At 38.9% G+C, this 20,634-nt stretch overlaps 2 protein-coding genes across 12 annotated transcripts in view; one reads left to right on the top strand and one right to left on the bottom strand.

Annotated features, from left to right (window-relative positions):
* Positions 1–20,634, top strand: part of LOC126278659 (zinc transporter 6-A-like) — a 471,888-nt gene that overhangs the window by 168,152 nt on the left and 283,102 nt on the right. The gene's annotated exons all lie outside the window — the stretch shown is intronic.
* The window catches only part of LOC126278657 (centromere/kinetochore protein zw10 homolog), a 186,273-nt gene that overhangs the window by 34,375 nt on the left and 131,264 nt on the right, over positions 1–20,634 (bottom strand). For both annotated transcript variants that reach the window (XM_049978872.1, XM_049978873.1), the window contains 2 exons: positions 11,531–11,668; positions 2,328–2,461 (listed from right to left, as the gene is read on the bottom strand). In XM_049978872.1, the coding sequence (XP_049834829.1) occupies positions 2,328–2,461; positions 11,531–11,668 (272 nt within the window). The remainder of the gene's footprint in view (positions 1–2,327; positions 2,462–11,530; positions 11,669–20,634) is intronic.

Here is a 20,634-nt window from a genome sequence, read left to right as displayed (position 1 = left end):
TTCCCCTTTCAATTCATTTCCCACAACCCATGTTTTTCCCTAATCTTCCATTTTCTGCTATTGAATTCCAGTCCATTATAACAAATTTTTATTCCTTTAACATACTGAATAATTTATTTCATTTCTTCATAAATTTTTTCAGTCTCTTTATAAGCAGATGTAGTAGGTATACATGTTTGTAACACAGTGGTTGGTAGTAGCCTGTGTCTATCTTGGCTATGGCGATCAGTTCATTATACTGTTCATACTACTTTTTCTCACATTCCTACATTCTTGTTATTATTAGACTACTACTGCATTACCACAATTTTATTTTGTGTTGATAATCCTATTTTGTTTTGATAACCCTGTACACATTTTAAAAGAAATCCTGCTCTTCTCACCACTTCACTTCATTAATTCCCACAATATCTAATTTCAATACCTCAATTTCTCTTTTCAAATGTTTTAACAAACTTTACTAATTAAGTGATGTAATTTTCCAAATACATACCAGTAGATTGCAAATATGCTTTTTCTGGGGAGTCCCCACCCTGGATTTCAAATGGAGAACTACTTTACTCTGGAGTATTTTAACCAGGGGGATGCCATCATCATTAAAATCACACAGCAGAACTGTGTGCCTTCAGGAAATATAACACCTGTAGTTTCCCCTTGCTTTCAGCTGGATTGGTCTACCAAGAGAGCACAGTCATGTTGCCTAAAGTTGCAAGTTCACGTCAATGAGTCATCCAGAATGTTGCCTTGTAAATGCTGTAAAGCTGCATCTGCCCATACCTCTTCCAACCCCCTTTACCTTCAGGAACCGTAGGATCATAATACTGGGCGTGGTGGAGCAGATTGCTTGTTTAGAAATTCAATTAAAAAATGTAGACATATATTTAATTCTTTGACCAGCATCACGTACAACATTAACATTTTAGGTTTAAACAGTTTTAAACATGATATCAGGCAGACAGTATCCATTATTCTCAGTATGCTGCATTAATCGAACTCTTTCCAGCATATTGATGGATACATTGGTGACAACATGATGAATATTGTTTTTCATGCGGGCCAGGGTCCTAGGATGATCATCGTAAACAAATGATTTCTGATAGCACCATAAAAAATAGTCACAGAGGGCCAAATTTAGCAACTGTGATGGCCAGTGCAGATTACTCCTCAAGGAGATGAAGCATCCTGTGAAGTGTGGCCACTGAACAGTCATTGACAAACACACTTTGTGTGCCATGGCACCATCCTGCTGAAACTAGGCATCTTCCACACCCACCTCATTGAGTGTTGACAGGAAAAATTCCTGAATCATGGATTAACAGTCAGAAGTCACTGGAACTGCCTGTTGGTTTTATTCAAAAATCTGTGGACCAATTATTCCAACTCATGATAGCAAACACCAAAAAGTTACACATTGTGAAACCTTATTTACAGATCCCACAAGATGAAAGTAAGACTCTTCACTGAAGAAAACAAGTGTGTGTCATAATGAATGCCAAAAAGCAACTCACGTGCATTTTCTTGAGCAACAGAATCATGTGGATTAAGTTCCTGCCCCACAGACAATTTGTAGCGATGAAATTTTACTTCTTTTTGAAGGATGTGCCTCAGAATGAGCAGATAACCCAACAACAACTGCATGTTTGCTGGCACAGAGCTGGGGGCATCTCAAAACAGAAAGCAAGTGAATATTTTGAGGTGACCTTGCTGTTTGTGGAAGCCCAGCCCCTGCTTCATATCATATCACAAATTTTCCCTGAATTTGTTTACCCATGACACACTCAACTGCCAGAAAGGAACACGATCATGGGGCTCCATACTGAAATTGGTACACTCTGTGTGGCGAAGAGTGAACAACCTTTAGAAAAGTATGCCTCAACAACAAATGTACGCTCCACTGTCATCCACTCCATGATGCCAAATTAAGCAAGCAGAGCTACAGCTTTATGCTAAATCTTCTCAAATGTGCCTACCCCCATCCTCCTTGGAGTAATCATCACCTCAGGGCAAATTCAGACAAGCACCATCCTGTACTGTGACTGACTTTAGAAAAAAATAGCAAAAACAAAAGTGTTCAGCACAGAAGCTCAAAAATGGTTCAAATGGCTCTGAGCACTATGGGACTCAACTGCTGTGGTCATCAGTCCCCTAGAACTTAGAACTACTTAAACCTAACTAACCTAAGAACATCACACACGTCCATGCCCGTGGCAGGATTCGAACCTGCGACCGTAGCAGTCGCACCGTTCCGGACTGCGCGCCTAGAACCGCGAGACTACCGCGGCCGGCAGCACAGAAGCGAATCACTTTAGAAAGAGCAATCAAATTACCTGAAAAACTTGTGGTGCTCTAGCTGTTACTAAACCAAACACTCTCACGAGCATGACAGCAGTTTCAGCTGGAATATCTTCAATTGTTAAAATTCTGGTGATGATCTCCTCAATGAATGCATTTACCAGGCACCCTAGAACAAATATAACAACAGTTTTTTAAATATATCAACTATATGCACTGTAGTGAATATGCAGCACTGGAAGACACAAGCTATAAAACTGTGTGACTGTGGAAAGCACGCACAAAGTTATGTGGAACAGATCTTTGAATGTACATGTCAAGAAAATTTTAGAATCCTAAAGATAAATCACACATTATATTTATAATAAGTTTAACACATCAAAATCATTCAGAATAGATTTTAATACCAAGCTTCATGTCATATTGCATATGGAAACTGACGGGCTACTACCCTCTACTGGCAATTTAACTTCTTTTTTGAATTTTGGGAATCTATAGCCTCACCTGTTCTTGCTAGCTTGGCTTTTAGTTGCTGCAACCATTAAGTGAAGTCAGCAAAATTATTTCTGTACAGAAGGGAATATCAAGCAATAAGCACATCATTTTCCTGGCAATTATCCATTGTCATCATCAGAACCTGGGCCAAATGTAAACTAGCTGACAAATGAATGACAGCCTACAAATACAACATGCCTGATGTTATAGGCTGTAATGTTAAAGATTGGGTGGAGAAAAATTACAACAGTCATAATAAATCATAGTTTTATTCTCAGAGAGCTTCATTTGCATGGAAATGCAATTTGTATAAATACTCGCAACAAGCTAAACATTGCAAGTATCAAACCAGCTGTGCCATTGGTACCTACTTCACTATGCTCCTGTGTCTCAACATCAGTATCTTAGAACTTCATATATGAATGTTTGGTCATCAGCATGTGTTTGTTAATCACAATCTGAACTTGTTGCCATTAACATCTCATTTCCTCTGCATCATCATAATTCTCAATTTTTTCCCTTTAACTTAAATTCTGTTTTACTTTGTGGTAACTCATATTGTTATATTGCCTTGGAACCACTAACTTACCTCACTCCCCCCCCCCACTTTCCCCGCCCCTCCAATCCAGCAATCCAGGCTTCTTATCTTAGTTTGTGCTTTCCCATTTCCTACAGGTGATGACCTTAGGTCCCAGTTGTGAAGTAAATTCTACTCCCAAAGTCTGATTGGTCTTGCAGCATACAGGAATAATATAGTGAAATTATCATGGGTCAATGCAAACAGCATTGACGAACTACAGCTAATTTATGATTACAACTAACAGAGACTAGCAAGAACTTTAACAACAAATCAAAATACCATATCAGTTAAAATATTTAATACAAAATCCACACAACATCTATCAGAAACAGTAGCAATACATTTATTACCTTCTGTGAGGTAAGAGGGTATATCACATAATGATGTGCAGTGGCTTGCCATGTGAGGAAACGAGACAGCCTGCTGAGTAAGTGAGGTCATTTAATGTATCAGAGAGGACAGGAAATATAAGCAATGTGGTGATAATGTCCTGTACTGATTGGTAGAAAAAGCATTAACTGCTGAGAATACACAATTTGTTGTAATAGCTTATGAAAGAGATGCTGCAATGTTTTGATTATCTGTGAACTTCAGTCTGTGCTGAGCAAGATTGTGAAGAATGGGAAAAATACGATAAAGTTCAATAGAGCATGTTCTAAATTTGCTATGAAAGAAAAGAGGGCTTCATCACCCATCTAAACCAAGTTACTTATTTTCAGAGTTCAGAGGGCATTAAATTATAGTTTTCAATATTCCACAGATTTTTTTGGAATTTCTGCGTAGTAAAATGAGGACTTGCCAATTACAGAATAATCTGGATTTCTGGATTTGGGAATAGAAGAAGATATTCCAGATAGTAGTAATGTCCAGAGATTTTAGTTGTTCTCAGTGTAATACCATTTCATCACGTTGGTCCTACGTTTAGAAATCTCCCTTCTTAATTGATTAAACAGTCTGTGGTTGGTGTATGGTAAGCGGTATTCACTTTCCAATTTTTCATTGTATAAAGAATTCTCTGGATCTTTTCGGTACAATTTCTTCCAAAGCTGAAGAAGTCTGGCCTTTGAGATAACATCCAGAGGTTTGATGAAGATCCTCCTCAATCTCACATGTTGAACAGTGATGGGATGGGTCTACATGGATTGTCTTGAGTCAAGTATATGCTTTTCCTTTCACACACTTCCAAACAGCTCTTCTTAGACCTGGTGGAGCTGTATCAACAATCTGGTACTGAGATAGGTTATAACCACCCTGTCACAGCTCTTCTAGTTTCTTTCAGTGTGTCCTAGACATGCTTTGTGTGAGCTGATACTTATTCAATCTGCCATAAAGCTTAAGCACTTGGTGATCAAATGTAGAAGTTTTGGATTGACTCCCCGGTGAGTCCCTTGTGGGTATTCTATTCACTGCGTAGATCACTTATATCAATGCCTAGCAGAGCTGCTTGTAACAGAGGATGTGGTCAAGTTTAGCTGTTAGATACATAAGGTTTGATTATGCTTTAGCCTGAATTCTCTCTGGGGAATATTAAGATGTCAGTTACCCTATATGCTGTGTAGATGAAAACAGCAGAATTGGACATCGCTGGGATTTGCTTCGAGTGTTTCCTTCCAATTATATAGCAACAAGTTACAAAGCTTCTGTCAACTACACTTCAACCCATTAAAAAAAGGTAGAGTGATCATTAAACCCTAATGTTATGTCAATGACTAAATCAATACGGTTGGAGCACAGGCTCAGATTGGGGAAGGATGGGAAAGGAAATTGGCTATGCTCTTTCAAAGAAACCATCCCTGCATTTTCCTGGAGCAATTTAGGGAAATCACAGAAAAATTAAATGTGCATGACTGGACAGGAATTTGAACCACCAACCTCCTGAATCCAAGTCCAATGTCTTAACACCATGCCAACGAGCTTTTCAAAGGTTCTACTTTGGGGAATTATTACTGCGTAATTGCACAGTCAAATCAACATATTCCCCGAGTATTTGGGACATTTTTCTTACATTGCAGAACATGTGGAAGATAGGATGCTTCCCTGAGGCAGCCTACTCTTCTGGTTCCTTCAGCAGCTTCTGTTTTCCTTTCCTTCATTTTTCTCTTTTCTTAGATTGTCACAAAGAAATGTCTGATTACAAAGGGCACAACCTGTTCGGTATGGAAAGTACTCAACTCAGAACTTGTAATTCACATTCTCAGTTTTATTAGTAGCTGAAGATGACTGTGAAAAAATATAATAAATAAAAATAGTCCACACAATCTGGACAGAAAACATTTATGGAAACTGATACATCTGTTCTGCAGCATCTCCAACAAGAGGCTGGTAACAACACAATATTTGTTCAGGGTGTACAGTTTCCTGCACAGTGTCCGACAGTTCACCATGTCACAAGCATATGTTGGATCTATAAAGGCAACCCCAGTGACTAGGTTTTCTTTCAAATTCATTCTTGATACGTCGGCAGCCACAACATCTACCAGACCTAAAACCAGCTTGTTTGGGAATTAACTTTTCATCTACGCTCACAATTAACTATTGTAAACTGTCCTTTCAAATGTTTTGTGCACATGGAACTAAAGAGATCATGGACAGAAGTTCTTGGGCTCAGTGGGTTCCTTTCCAAGCTTTAGTACAGCAACACAATGTGCCAACCATCAAATCTTTGGGAACTGGACTGTGTACAGATAGCTGTTCATTATCCTGTAAAAACTACTCCTTGCCACTTGGTCTGAAATTTTTTCATTGTTCTACCTTTCTACGGCTGAAAGCAAGGGGAAACTACAGCCGTAATTTTTCCCGAGGACATGCAGCTTTACTGTATGATTAAATGATGATGGCATCCTCTTGGGTAAAATATTCCGGAGGTAAAATAGTCCCCCATTCGGATCTCCGGGCGGGGACTACTCAGGAGGATGTCGTTATCAGGAGAAAGAAAACTGGCGTTCTACGGATCGGAGAGTGGAATGTCAGATCCCTTAATTGGGCAGGTAGGTTAGAAAATTTAAAAAGTGAAATGGATAGGTTAAAGTTAGATATAGTGGGAATTAGTGAAGTTCGGTGGCAGGAGGAACAAGACTTCTGGTCAGGTGACTACAGGGTTATAAACACAAAATCAAATAGGGGTAATGCAGGAGTAGGTTTAATAATGAATAGGAAAATAGGAATGCGGGTAAGCTACTACAAACAGCATAGTGAACGCATTATAGTGGCCAAGATAGATACGAAGCCCACACCTACTACAGTAGTACAAGTTTATATGCCAACTAGCTCTGCAGATGATGAAGAAATTGAAGAAATGTACGATGAAATAAAAGAAATTATGCAGATAGTGAAGGGAGACGAAAATTTAATAGTAATGGGTGACTGGAATTCGAGTGTAGGAAAAGGGAGAGAAGGAAACATAGTAGAAGAATATGGATTGGGGCTAAGAAATGAAAGAAGAAGCCGCCTAGTAGAATTTTGCACAGAGCACAACTTAATCATAGGTAACACTTGGTTTAAGAATCATGAAAGAAGGTTGTATACGTGGAAGAACCCTGGAGATACTAAAAGGTATCAGATAGATTATATAATGGTAAGACAGAGATTTAGGAACCAGGTTTTAAGTTGTAAGACATTTCCAGGGGCAGATGTGGACTCTGACCACAATCTATTGGTTATGACTTGTAGAGTAAAACTGAAGAAACTGCAAAAATGTGGGAAATTAAGGAGATGGGACCTGGATAAACTGAAAGAACCAGAGGTTGTACAGAGTTTCAGAGAGAGCATATGGGAACAATTGACAGGAATAGGGGAAAGAAATACAGTAGAAGAAGAATGGGTAGCTCTGAGGGATGTAGTAGTGAAGGCAGCAGAGGATAAAGTAGGTACAAAGACGAGGGCTGCTAGAAATCCTTGGGTAACAGAAGAAATATTGAATTTAATTGATGAAAGGAGAAAATATAAAAATGCAGTAAATGAAGCAGGCAAAAAGGAATACAAACGTCTCAAAAATGAGATCGACAGGAAGTGTAAAATGGCTAAACAGGGATGGCTAGAGGACAAATGTAAGGATGTAGAAGCTTATCTCACTAGGGGTAAGATAGATACTGCCTACAGGAAAATTAAAGAGACCTTTGGAGAGAAGAGAACCACGTGTATGAATATCAAGAGCTCAGATGGCAGCCCAGTTCTAAGCAAAGAAGGGAAGGCAGAAAGGTGGAAGGAGTATACAGAAGGTTTATACAAGGGCGATGTACTTGAGGACAATATTATGGAATTAGAAGAGGATGTAGATGAAGACGAAATGGGAGATACGATACTGCGTGAAGAGTTTGACAGAGCACTGAAAGACCTGAGTCGAAACAAGGCCCCTGGAGTAGACAATATTCCATTAGAACTACTGACGGCCTTGGGAGAGCCAGTCATGACAAAACTCTACCAGCTGGTGAGCAAGATGTATCAGACAGGCGAAATACCCTCAGACTTCAAGAAGAATATAATAATTCCAATCCCAAAGAAAGCAGGTGCTGACAGATGTGAAAATTACCGAACTATCAGTTTAATAAGCCACGGCTGCAAAATACTAACGCGAATTCTTTACAGACGAATGGAAAAACTGGTAGATGCAGACCTCGGGGAGGATCAGTTTGGATTCCGTCGAAATGTTGGAACACGTGAGGCAATACTGACCTTACGACTTATCTTAGAAGAAAGATTAAGAAAAGGCAAACCTACGTTTCTAGCATTTGTAGACTTAGAGAAAGCTTTTGACAATGTAGACTGGAATACTCTTTTTCAAATTCTAAAGGTGGAAGGGGTAAAATACAGGGAGCGAAAGGCTATTTATAATTTGTACAGAAACCAGATGGCAGTAATAAGAGTCGAGGGGCATGAAAGGGAAGCAGTGGTTGGGAAAGGAGTGAGACAGGGTTGTAGCCTCTCCCCGATGTTATTCAATCTGTATATTGAGCAAGCAGTAAAGGAAACAAAAGAAAAATTTGGAGTAGGTATTAAAATTCATGGAGACGAAGTAAAAACTTTGAGGTTCGCCGATGACATTGTAATTCTGTCAGAGACGGCAAAGGACTTGGAAGAGCAGTTGAACGGAATGGACAGTGTCTTGAAAGGAGGATATAAGATGAACATTAACAAAAGCAAAACGAGGATAATGGAATGTAGTCAAATTAAATCGGGTGATGCTGAGGGAATTAGATTAGGAAATGAGACACTTAAAGTAGTAAAGGAGTTTTGCTATTTAGGAAGTAAAATAACTGATGATGGTCGAAGTAGAGAGGATATAAAATGTAGACTGGCAATGGCAAGGAAAGCGTTTCTGAAGAAGAGAAATTTGTTAACATCGAATATAGATTTATGTATCAGGAAGTCGTTTCTGAAAGTATTTGTTTGGAGTGTAGCCATGTATGGAAGTGAAACATGGACGATAACTAGTTTGGACAAGAAGAGAATAGAAGCTTTCGAAATGTGGTGCTACAGAAGAATACTGAAGATAAGGTGGATAGATCACGTAACTAATGAGGAGGTATTGAATAGGATTGGGGAGAAGAGAAGTTTGTGGCACAACTTGACTAGAAGAAGGGATCGGTTGGTAGGACATGTTTTGAGGCATCAAGGGATCACAAATTTAGCATTGGAGGGCAGCGTGGAGGGTAAAAATCGTAGAGGGAGACCGAGATATGAGTACACTAAGCAGATTCAGAAGGATGTAGGTTGCAGTAGGTACTGGGAGATGAAGCAGCTTGCACAGGATAGAGTAGCATGGAGAGCTGCATCAAACCAGTCTCAGGACTGAAGACAACAACAACAACCTTTCATCATCCAGAGTTGTAGCTACGAAGATTAGTTCACAAACAAAAGGTCAATGAGGCCAAAATGAACTTGAGGAAAGCAATGCAATAAAATTCAATGAATTCAAAAACAACATTCAGTCTCCCAAAAGTGTTTCACTGATGAAGATTATATTATGGTTCAATACTATGGTCCACACTTTCAATTACCTCAAGACCATCAAAATTACTGTTACTGAAATAAGTTATCGTGGAAAAGAAAATCAATTCAAATGATACGATAAAGACAAGATGTAACTGGACCTGCTGGTATACTTTTACAGTTATGTAAAGGTAAAATAAGGAAAAAGCAACCTCTCACCTACAGCATACTGATGTGCGGAGCACTCAAATAAATTGAAAACAGAATTTACACTAGCTTTCAAACTGTTGCTCTTTTTATAGTAAAAGTTCATACATTCACACAGGACACCCAAATTTTGTGGCTCAAACAAACGTTTATGTGTTTACATTTTCTATGCTCCAGACATCAGTCCACTGTAGGTGAGTTGTTGACTTCCCCTTATTTTATGTACTCTTCCATGCAGGCATTTCTGTTACTGCTATACAATTCTAATAGATTGTACAAAATAATTTGCTTCTTTTCAGCAGCAGTTTATCACAGGTTGCTGGAACAAAGAAGCATTACAAGCAACTGAAAAAATGCACACATGCAGATAGCACTCATTTTCAAGAAGAGCTATTAAGATTGTACACAAAGCTAGAAACAAATGCCGTTTGCATCAGTCCATTGTGTAATCATGCAACAAATTTTGTGCTCCATATTATGATCACTCTGGAATCAAGAATCAACACAGGTGTGGCTATGCCTTTTCTTGACTATATTCTTCCTTCCAGGAGTGCTACTCTGTTGAAGTAGGTGGGAAGTCTGAGGCTTTTAGAAATTAGAAGAGAGATACAGGTAGAATTTAAGTTGTGAGCTGCAATGAAAGATAGACCAAGGCAGCTGTCAGTAACAGCATAGCTTGTAAAACGAGTGGATCTGGATTTGAGTTCCTATCAAGCAATAGCTTTAACCTGTCTGAAGATTTTGACAAGGATAATGTCAATAGAAGGATTTTTTAATCAATAGAAGGATTTTTTAATTAAGTCTGGACCTGACTCTCTCATATTTAAGATTTAAGAACACATCTCCATGCAATGTTCAGAGGAGTTGTAGTAAGTGCCTTCCCAAATTGTGACAATCATTATTATTATTATTGTCATCATTGTATCTATCATCTACAGCAAGGCGTCGCTGACTGGAACTGCACCCTTCACATTAAATTAAGTATCAAAACCACTTGGGTCATACATGGACAAGTACATACCTATATATAATGAGTCGATCAGCTTCAAGATTGCCATATACAGTCACAGAGAAGTCTGAGGAACACACATCTTCTATAGGACATTCTCAGCCATACAAGCAGATGTCTGTTTATTACAAATCGTCTGGAATTTCGATAGATGTGTTGCTGTTTGAAGTACATATTTGGACCTTGTTACTTGTTTTCTTCTCTCAATACTTTTTAATACAGTTCAGAGCTCCCTTGATTCCTTGTGCGCAGCATCCCCCCCCCCCCCCCCCCCCCTTGCCCCACTCACAACAACAGTTTGCTATGACTTTTTTTCCTTCTAACCTCCTCCTTCTACTGAGTTTATTTGATGTGTCACCTTACTTTCAAATCTGTTAACTAGAACTTCCCAGATAAAATTCAACTGGTTTTTCAACTGTATTTATTTTAGTGCTATTCAACAACCACAGTATGTTTACACCAAGCCGTTATGTTACACCTCTTAAAGATGCAAAATATATTTTTAGACATCTACTTGGAGAGTCTATCATCCCTCTTTAAGGCTTTCTCAAGCTTTGCCCTATTCTCTACTTAACTAAAAAAATCCAGTGCAACAGCAGTTGCAAGTTGGGAAACATTATGGCTTGTAGCTGCAACATGTGCCTGTTATTAAGGAATTTTAAAGCTTAGTTGGTATTTGAACTTAAAGAATTTTTTAGTGGAGAAAGATGTGTTGCAATAAAGGGAATGGAAGACAGAAACATATTGAAAATTGTTAAGGTGATACTTAAGTCCTGGGTTGATTACAAATAATAGATTCAGTAATGTTAACCACTCACTGTATATCTGGTATGCTGAACAGTCAACAGACACACGAACAAGCTTGAAAAGTTCTTTCAAATGATGCTTCAAAATCAGCATACTATTACACCTTTTTTGTTACCTGCCACTACATACACATTTTCAGATATAAAAAAAAAAAAGCCCACACACATTAAACATCTTTAACCTTACAGATATTGGATCACAACAATATTTACCAATGCTTTTGCAGTATACATTTGTAGGCAATACACCATTCCAAACCTTCTGTAGCAACTCAAGTTGTCGCAAGCATTGTCTTATAGATTTTTCTACATTTGGATCTTGTTTGCATTTTTCACCAAGGTTAGTCAGACCTAAAAAAAAAAAAACAGACAAATTTCATATTACAAAGAGTTTATTAATACTTACACTAACAACAACAACAACAATAGTGACATTAATTATTGATGATGATGATGATGATGATGATGATGATGATGCTAACTGTGGTTTCCTCAAGTACCAAGCATGGTGCAGGTGGTATCAACCACCGCAGAGAGACTGCACAGGAAAGCAGTATCACAAGGCACCGATGAGATGCTAGGAAGAAGCCATACCTCCCACTAGTTCCAAAATGCCACCACCACACCTATGTCCTGAAGTAGTGCTGCTAGAGGCCAGGAGGACAGTTCTGTTTGAGGTCAATTCCTGTCCACTTACAGGAAGTTCCTGTCTAAGTAATGTCATCATGGTACCTACTCACCATGACATGGCCAGTGTCAACAGTAGGGAGTGAAGAATGTCTCCTGTGAATTGTGCCTACGTGCCAATGATATCAGAACTGTGTCAACAAATGTCTATAAACTTGTGTTTTATTGTGACTCTATTGAAGCCACAATATGGCCTTTCTCAACTTTTATCAATTTGCCACTTAGTAATCATGGCTCACTTAGTGTGTTCTGAACTGCAAATTCACATGTGAGTTTCGTAGCTACAGACTACAAAGTCAAGCATGATTCAACTGCAAAATTGGTGTACAAGAATGTACCACTGGAAAACAGTTTGACTTTTGGCAAAAACAATCGTATTATAAATATGAATACTAAAACTTATTAGGCAAATGAATAGTGTTTAATGTATTCACATTGAAAAATAATTACTTACTAATTACAAGCAAACCATTGTAACATTGTGCTACCAGAAAAATGTAGCCACATCACATGACTCATCAATGCAGCTAACCGACATTGCAATACCAAACTTACACCTAAAGCACATGGAGAAGATAAATACGCTGTCTTAAAGGAATAATTGGAGACAGCATGACATACTACAGCTTTGTACAATACCATATGAGAGATACCTTGCATACTGTATGGGCTGCATGGGGAAGCCACACTGTCTGAGGTGCCTTGCTATTGTTCGCGCAGCTCCCCTCGTCGGAGGTTCAAGTCTATCTCCCCCCCCCCCCCCCCCCCCCTTCGGGCATCGGTGTGAGTGTGTGTGTGTGTGTGTGTGTGTGTGTGTGTGTGTGTGTGTGTGTTTTGTCCTCAGCTTAAGTCAGATTCAGTATTTAAGCCTAGGGACCAATGACCTCAGCAGTCTGCTCCCATAGGAACTTATCACCACTATATGGAGGTCTAAAGGAATTTTGGCATGCCAACAGAACTTTCAAGGTTGATGGAGAAATATGTGGTACTTGCAATGAAATAGAGTTGGGAAAATTTGTGGGAGCCAAGATTAAAAATGAGGGCCTTAGTTTACAGCAACATCATTTTTTCACTGTAAATTATAGTTTGGTATGTTAAATTATCATAAAAATGATAACATGGTCTCGCAGAAGGTTGACAATCATGAGAAACAGATTATAAGGTATTCACAACAGCCATATTAAGACCACAAAGTTTCTCTCACAGTCCCATTAACTATGTTACTACCACTGGCACTTCTATTAAAATATAAGAAAAAACTGATTAATTACACTTATTGCCAAGCAAGATTTGAACAGACAGCTAAAACAGTCTTTGCAGCAGGTGATGATCTCTCTGTAATGCAGATAGAGAGTAGATGATCAAAAGTCTCTCTTATGGCTCTTATTTTGGCTTATGCGGATAGCTCATAATGTGAACAATGAGTAGCTGTACATTGTGAGTGTTATAGCTTCCTGGATTTGACAAATGAAATTTATTAACTCAGCATACATCTTACAAAACAATTACTCAAATTATTTCAACACTGCACAAAATATCAAGTAAATTTAGCTTGGTAGTTTAAATCTACACTCTGAAAGCAGAGAACAATCACAAAGTTGCCAAACAGTTCTCACAATGCTATTACATCTCAGTTACACAGCAGCAGGAAGAAAGCATTTCCATTTACAACATGGTACTTGAGTGGGTCCAGACTTCTCATGCTGCCTTAGCTGCAATGCCAAGCCTTCAGGCCTTGAATATCGCTGAACATGAATCCGAAGAAGCATCGAAATACCAAAAGCACACCATATTTTGAATTTTATTTCCCATTTCCATAACTAGAGCAAGCAGCCAAGCGTAACTGCCTTACTTTAGGCAAGAAGTCTTTGTGGGCATCTGTGATCATGTTGGCACTAATGATTATGTACTTTCTTCTGACACCAAAATCTTTATTTAAGTTCTGATAGCATGTTTCGCATTACCCCTTCATCAGATCTGTGGCATAAAAATACAATTTAGGATAGAATTGCTTTACTGTAACGTATTCTCAACTGGTAAGTTTAATAATAGGGCAACCAGAAATGTGTTATGAGAAGTTAAATAAAACTTTTTGGTAACCAATGTTGTTGTTGTTGTTGTTGTCTTCAGCCCTGAGACTGGTTTGATGCAACTCTCCATGCTAATCTATCCTGTGCAAGTTCCTTCATCTCCCAGCACCTACGGCAACCTACATCCTTCTGAATCTGCTTAATCTATTCATCTCTTGGTCTCCATCTATGATTTTTAACCTCCACACTGCCCTCCAATGCTAAATTTGTGATCCCTTCATGCCTCAGAATATGTCCTACTAACCGGTCCCTTCTTCTCGTCAAGTTGTGCCACAAACTCCTCTTCTCCCCAATTCTATTCAATACCTTCTCATTAGTTATGTGGTCTACCCATCTAATCTTCAGCATTCTTCTGTAGCACCACATTTCGAAAGCGACAAGTGTATAATCACAAGTGACCTGGGAATAATGTTTCAGTCCACTTGTGGCATACATCGCCATGAATAAAGCGCAGTTGTGATTTACCGATTAGAGCTCGGCACAGATTTTCTTTGAAGTGTCTCAAATTTGACACAATTTGCTCCTAATTTTGTTAAGTCCTGTTAGTTTCATACCAATTAGGCCTCTTAGCCTACCAGTTTGTAAACATAAGAAATATACAGCTGCATTTGTTAAACTAGCAAGCTGCTTTTGTAGTACTACAACTGAGGCTGAATATGACTCAGTCAGCAAGACAAATTTTAATTTCAGTCCATTGACTGGTGACATACTGAATTAATTATGAATTTCTGTGGCTTTTGCTTGTCTCAAGAATTATGGCATGTAAGCAAATAATGGAAGGTTAGGTTTTAATGTCTCATTGATGACAAAGTGACTAGCGGTGCTACAAAAGGTTGGAAGAGTGATGGAAATGTTCTTTTTTTCCCCAAAGAACCATCCGGCACTTGCCTTAACCAGTTTAATGAAATCATGGAAAATTTAAGTCTAGGAGGCTGTAGGAGTATTTAAACACTGCCCATCCCAAATGTGCACGTATTTCAATTGTCACCTTTGTTACTTAATACTGTTCTGTATGAGATAATACAGCCGACAGTCTCCACTCTGAACCAGATGTACTGGCCATCACTCTGTACACATTCTTCAATGGCACAGGCAGAGTACCTTGTAAGAGTTCTGGTGAAATAAGATAGTCAGAGTTATATTTTTTCGACCTCATATTGACCACACTAGTTTCTATTTCAAGGAAAAAAGAATCCTCCTCAGAAAGTACCATGAGATACCAACAATTTAATGAAATATATTAAAAGAAACTAGAAGGTATGCTGGACTCTAAAACCATTCACGGGTTTCATGGTAAGTGTGTGATTTGTTTCTCTCCTTGTGGTTGTAAAATCCATTTTATTATAAAGAGAGAAATACAACCTTTTAGTATTCTGCAGCTTAATGTGATAGCCGATATTAACGGCAGGCTCTTTGTCAACGTGTTTCCATTTTATTGCTAGTTAGCTTTAGCCTATTTTCAGACTTACAGAAATGGTAATAAAACTCAATGTGGTATCCTTTCGGCATTGAACACTCCTTTAGGTCATGAACCACACTTCATCTCTGACCTCAGGCCTGTGCAAGTAGTTTAACTACAATTGCAAGATGCAGGAAAGCTTTGGTAACATTGCAATCATTCAGTAATTTCCCAGTGTGTCAATGAATTATGTAGATAAATTCACTAGATGTTCTTGTCATTTCAAACAAATATTCCAAATGAAAATAACCAATTTTTGAAAATATAATCTAATTGGATTGATAAAAAAATCATCTTGCCAATCAGCAGGAGGAAGACACAATATAAAAAGTATTATGCAACCTTTCAGAGCCTGTTTCCCTTATTCAGACACACTATGTATTCCTTCCGCTTTGCAGCCTCCTCCTCTTTGCTTAGTATAAGCATCTCATTTTACCTCTTAATACTTATGCATATGCTTCTCTTTTCTCCAAAGGTCCCTCTAATTTTGTGTACATTGCTCCTATCTCCTGTACTTGCTGCATTTTTATATATTTATCCCTTAGTCAATATCTTGTGCATTATCCAAGAATTCCTACTGAGCCTTGTTGTTTTACCTATTTGGTACTCTGGTGCTCTTGGTAGTTCCTCTCTCAAGGTTTATTTTCTACTGTGTTCCTTAACTCTGATTCAAACAGTTGTTGCCAATGCTACCTTAAACACTCAGCAACCTCATGTTCTTTCAACTCATTCAGGTCCCATTTTTTAATTCCTACCTTACTGCAATTTCTCCAGTTTTAATTGGTAGTTTATAACCATTAAATTATGGTCAGAGTACACATCTGCCCATGGACACGTTTTCAGTTTAAAATATGGTTTTGAAATCTCTGTCTTAGTATTATGTAATCTATCTGAAACCTTCCTATGCCTCCAGATCTCTTCCCTGTATACAATCTTCTCGCAGGGTTCTTAAACCAAGTATTAGCAATGACGAAATTGTGCTTGGGGCAAAATTACACCAGAGGACTTTCCCTTTCATTCATTTCATCCAGTCCATGTTCTCTTACTGTTTTTCCTATTCATCCTTTTCCTTCTATAAAATTCCAACTCCCCTCTCAATTAAATTTCCATATATCTCAACTATCTGAACAATTTCTTTTATGTCATTGTACACTTTTTCAGTCTCTTCATCTGTGGAGATAGTAGGCATATAAACTTGTAGTGCATAATGGATTCACTATGCCGTTCATAAGTAGTTTACCACCATTCCTATTCTCTTATTCATTATCAGGCTTATTCCTGAACTATTTCTATTTGTTTTTATGTTGACAGCCTTGTACTCACCTGACTGGAAGTAGTGCTCTCTCTACCACTGCACTTCATTAATTCCCACTACATCTAACTTTAACCACTCCATTTCCATTTTTAATTTCTATTGCATACCTACACCATCCTCCCCCCATGAACCATGGACCTTGCCGTTGGTGGGGAGGCTTGCGCGCCTCAGCGATACAGATGGCCGTACCGTAGGTGCAACCACAACGGAGGGGTATCTGTTGAGAGGCCAGACAAACGTGTGGTTCCTGAAGAGGGGCAGCAGCCTTTTCAGTAGTTGCAGGGGCAACAGTCTGGATGATTGACTGATCTGGCCTTGCAACATTAACCAAAACGGCCTTGATGTGCTGGTACTGCGAACGGCTGAAAGCAAGGGGAAACTACAGCCGTAATTTTTCCCGAGGGCATGCAGCTTTACTGTATGATTAAATGATGATGGCATCCTCTTGGGTAAAATATTCCGGAGGTAAAATAGTCCCCTATTCGGATCTCCGGGCGGGGACTACTCAGGAGGATGTCGTTATCAGGAGAAAGAAAACTGGCGTTCTACGGATCGGAGAGTGGAATGTCAGATCCCTTAATTGGGCAGGTAGGTTAGAAAATTTAAAAAGTGAAATGGATAGGTTAAAGTTAGATATAGTGGGAATTAGTGAAGTTCGGTGGCAGGAGGAACAAGACTTCTGGTCAGGTGACTACAGGGTTATAAACACAAAATCAAATAGGGGTAATGCAGGAGTAGGTTTAATAATGAATAGGAAAATAGGAATGCGGGTAAGCTACTACAAACAGCATAGTGAACGCATTATAGTGGCCAAGATAGATACGAAGCCCACACCTACTACAGTAGTACAAGTTTATATGCCAACTAGCTCTGCAGATGATGAAGAAATTGAAGAAATGTACGATGAAATAAAAGAAATTATGCAGATAGTGAAGGGAGACGAAAATTTAATAGTAATGGGTGACTGGAATTCGAGTGTAGGAAAAGGGAGAGAAGGAAACATAGTAGAAGAATATGGATTGGGGCTAAGAAATGAAAGAAGAAGCCGCCTAGTAGAATTTTGCACAGAGCACAACTTAATCATAGGTAACACTTGGTTTAAGAATCATGAAAGAAGGTTGTATACGTGGAAGAACCCTGGAGATACTAAAAGGTATCAGATAGATTATATAATGGTAAGACAGAGATTTAGGAACCAGGTTTTAAGTTGTAAGACATTTCCAGGGGCAGATGTGGACTCTGACCACAATCTATTGGTTATGACTTGTAGAGTAAAACTGAAGAAACTGCAAAAATGTGGGAAATTAAGGAGATGGGACCTGGATAAACTGAAAGAACCAGAGGTTGTACAGAGTTTCAGAGAGAGCATATGGGAACAATTGACAGGAATAGGGGAAAGAAATACAGTAGAAGAAGAATGGGTAGCTCTGAGGGATGTAGTAGTGAAGGCAGCAGAGGATAAAGTAGGTACAAAGACGAGGGCTGCTAGAAATCCTTGGGTAACAGAAGAAATATTGAATTTAATTGATGAAAGGAGAAAATATAAAAATGCAGTAAATGAAGCAGGCAAAAAGGAATACAAACGTCTCAAAAATGAGATCGACAGGAAGTGTAAAATGGCTAAACAGGGATGGCTAGAGGACAAATGTAAGGATGTAGAAGCTTATCTCACTAGGGGTAAGATAGATACTGCCTACAGGAAAATTAAAGAGACCTTTGGAGAGAAGAGAACCACGTGTATGAATATCAAGAGCTCAGATGGCAGCCCAGTTCTAAGCAAAGAAGTGAAGGCAGAAAGGTGGAAGGAGTATACAGAAGGTTTATACAAGGGCGATGTACTTGAGGACAATATTATGGAAATAGAAGAGGATGTAGATGAAGACGAAATGGGAGATACGATACTGCGTGAAGAGTTTGACAGAGCACTGAAAGACCTGAGTCGAAACAAGGCCCCCGGAGTAGACAACATTCCATTGGAACTACTGACAGGCTTGGGAGAGCCAGTCCTGACAAAACTGTACCATCTGGTGAGCAAGATGTATGAAACTGGCGAAATACCCTCAGACTTCAAGAAGAATATAATAATTCCAATCCCAAAGAAAGCAGGTGCTGACAGATGTGAAAATTACCGAACTATCAGTTTAATAAGCCACGGCTGCAAAATACTAACGCGAATTCTTTACAGACGAATGGAAAAACTGGTAGATGCAGACCTCGGGGAGGATCAGTTTGGATTCCGTCGAAATGTTGGAACACGTGAGGCAATACTGACCTTACGACTTATCTTAGAAGAAAGATTAAGAAAAGGCAAACCTACGTTTCTAGCATTTGTAGACTTAGAGAAAGCTTTTGACAATGTTGACTGGAATACTCTTTTTCAAATTCTAAAGGTGGCAGGGGTAAAATACAGGGAGCGAAAGGCTATTTATAATTTGTACAGAAACCAGATGGCAGTAATAAGAGTCGAGGGGCATGAAAGGGAAGCAGTGGTTGGGAAAGGAGTGAGACAGGGTTGTAGCCTCTCCCCGATGTTATTCAATCTGTATATTGAGCAAGCAGTAAAGGAAACAAAAGAAAAATTTGGAGTAGGTATTAAAATTCATGGAGACGAAGTAAAAACTTTGAGGTTCGCCGATGACATTGTAATTCTGTCAGAGACTGCAAAGGACTTGGAAGAGCAGTTGAACGGAATGGACAGTGTCTTGAAAGGAGGATATAAGATGAACATTAACAAAAGCAACACGAGGATAATGGAATGTAGTCAAATTAAATCGAGTGATGCTGAGGGAATTAGATTAGGAAATGAGACATTTAAAGTAGTAAAGGAGTTTTGCTATTTAGGAAGTAAAATAACTGATGATGGTCGAAGTAGAGAGGATATAAAATGTAGACTGGCAATGGCAAAGAAAGCGTTTCTGAAGAAGAGAAATTTGTTAACATCGAATATAGATTTATGTATCAGGAAGTCGTTTCTGAAAGTATTTGTTTGGAGTGTAGCCATGTATGGAAGTGAAACATGGACGATAACTAGTTTGGACAAGAAGAGAATAGAAGCTTTCGAAATGTGGTGCTACAGAAGAATACTGAAGATAAGGTGGATAGATCACGTAACTAATGAGGAGGTATTGAATAGGATTGGGGAGAAGAGAAGTTTGTGGCACAACTTGACTAGAAGAAGGGATCGGTTGGTAGGACATGTTTTGAGGCATCAAGGGATCACAAATTTAGCATTGGAGGGCAGCGTGGAGGGTAAAAATCGTAGAGGGAGACCGAGAGATGAGTACACTAAGCAGATTCAGAAGGATGTAGGTTGCAGTAGGTACTGGGAGATGAAGCAGCTTGCACAGGATAGAGTAGCATGGAGAGCTGCATCAAACCAGTCTCAGGACTGAAGACAACAACAACAACAACCTACACCATTAAGGGATCCAACATCATTCTCCAACCAGTAGATTGGCAGTTTTGTTTGTCCTAATGACACATGAACAGTCCCTACCCAGAGATCCAAAAGGAGACTACTTGGCCTCTAGAGTAATTTATGCAAGAAAATGCCATCATCATTAAGCAGTACAGTAGAGATATATGTCCTCAGGAAAAATAACAGCTGTAATTTTTGCAAGCTTGCTGCTTCTTGTAATACTGACACAGCAAGGCCATGTTTGCTAATGTTATGAAGCCACATCAGTCAATCACTTAGACCTGTACCCTTGTAACAACTGAGAAGGCTGCTGCTAATGCATGTTTGTCTAGCCTCTCCACAGATACC

The sequence above is a fragment of the Schistocerca gregaria genome, chromosome 6 (assembly GCF_023897955.1).
Source record: "Schistocerca gregaria isolate iqSchGreg1 chromosome 6, iqSchGreg1.2, whole genome shotgun sequence".
In the NCBI taxonomy this organism is placed as follows: Eukaryota; Metazoa; Arthropoda; class Insecta; order Orthoptera; family Acrididae; genus Schistocerca; species Schistocerca gregaria.
The sequence above is the reverse complement of the archived record's forward strand: the minus strand, read 5'-3'. Positions and strand labels throughout refer to the sequence as shown.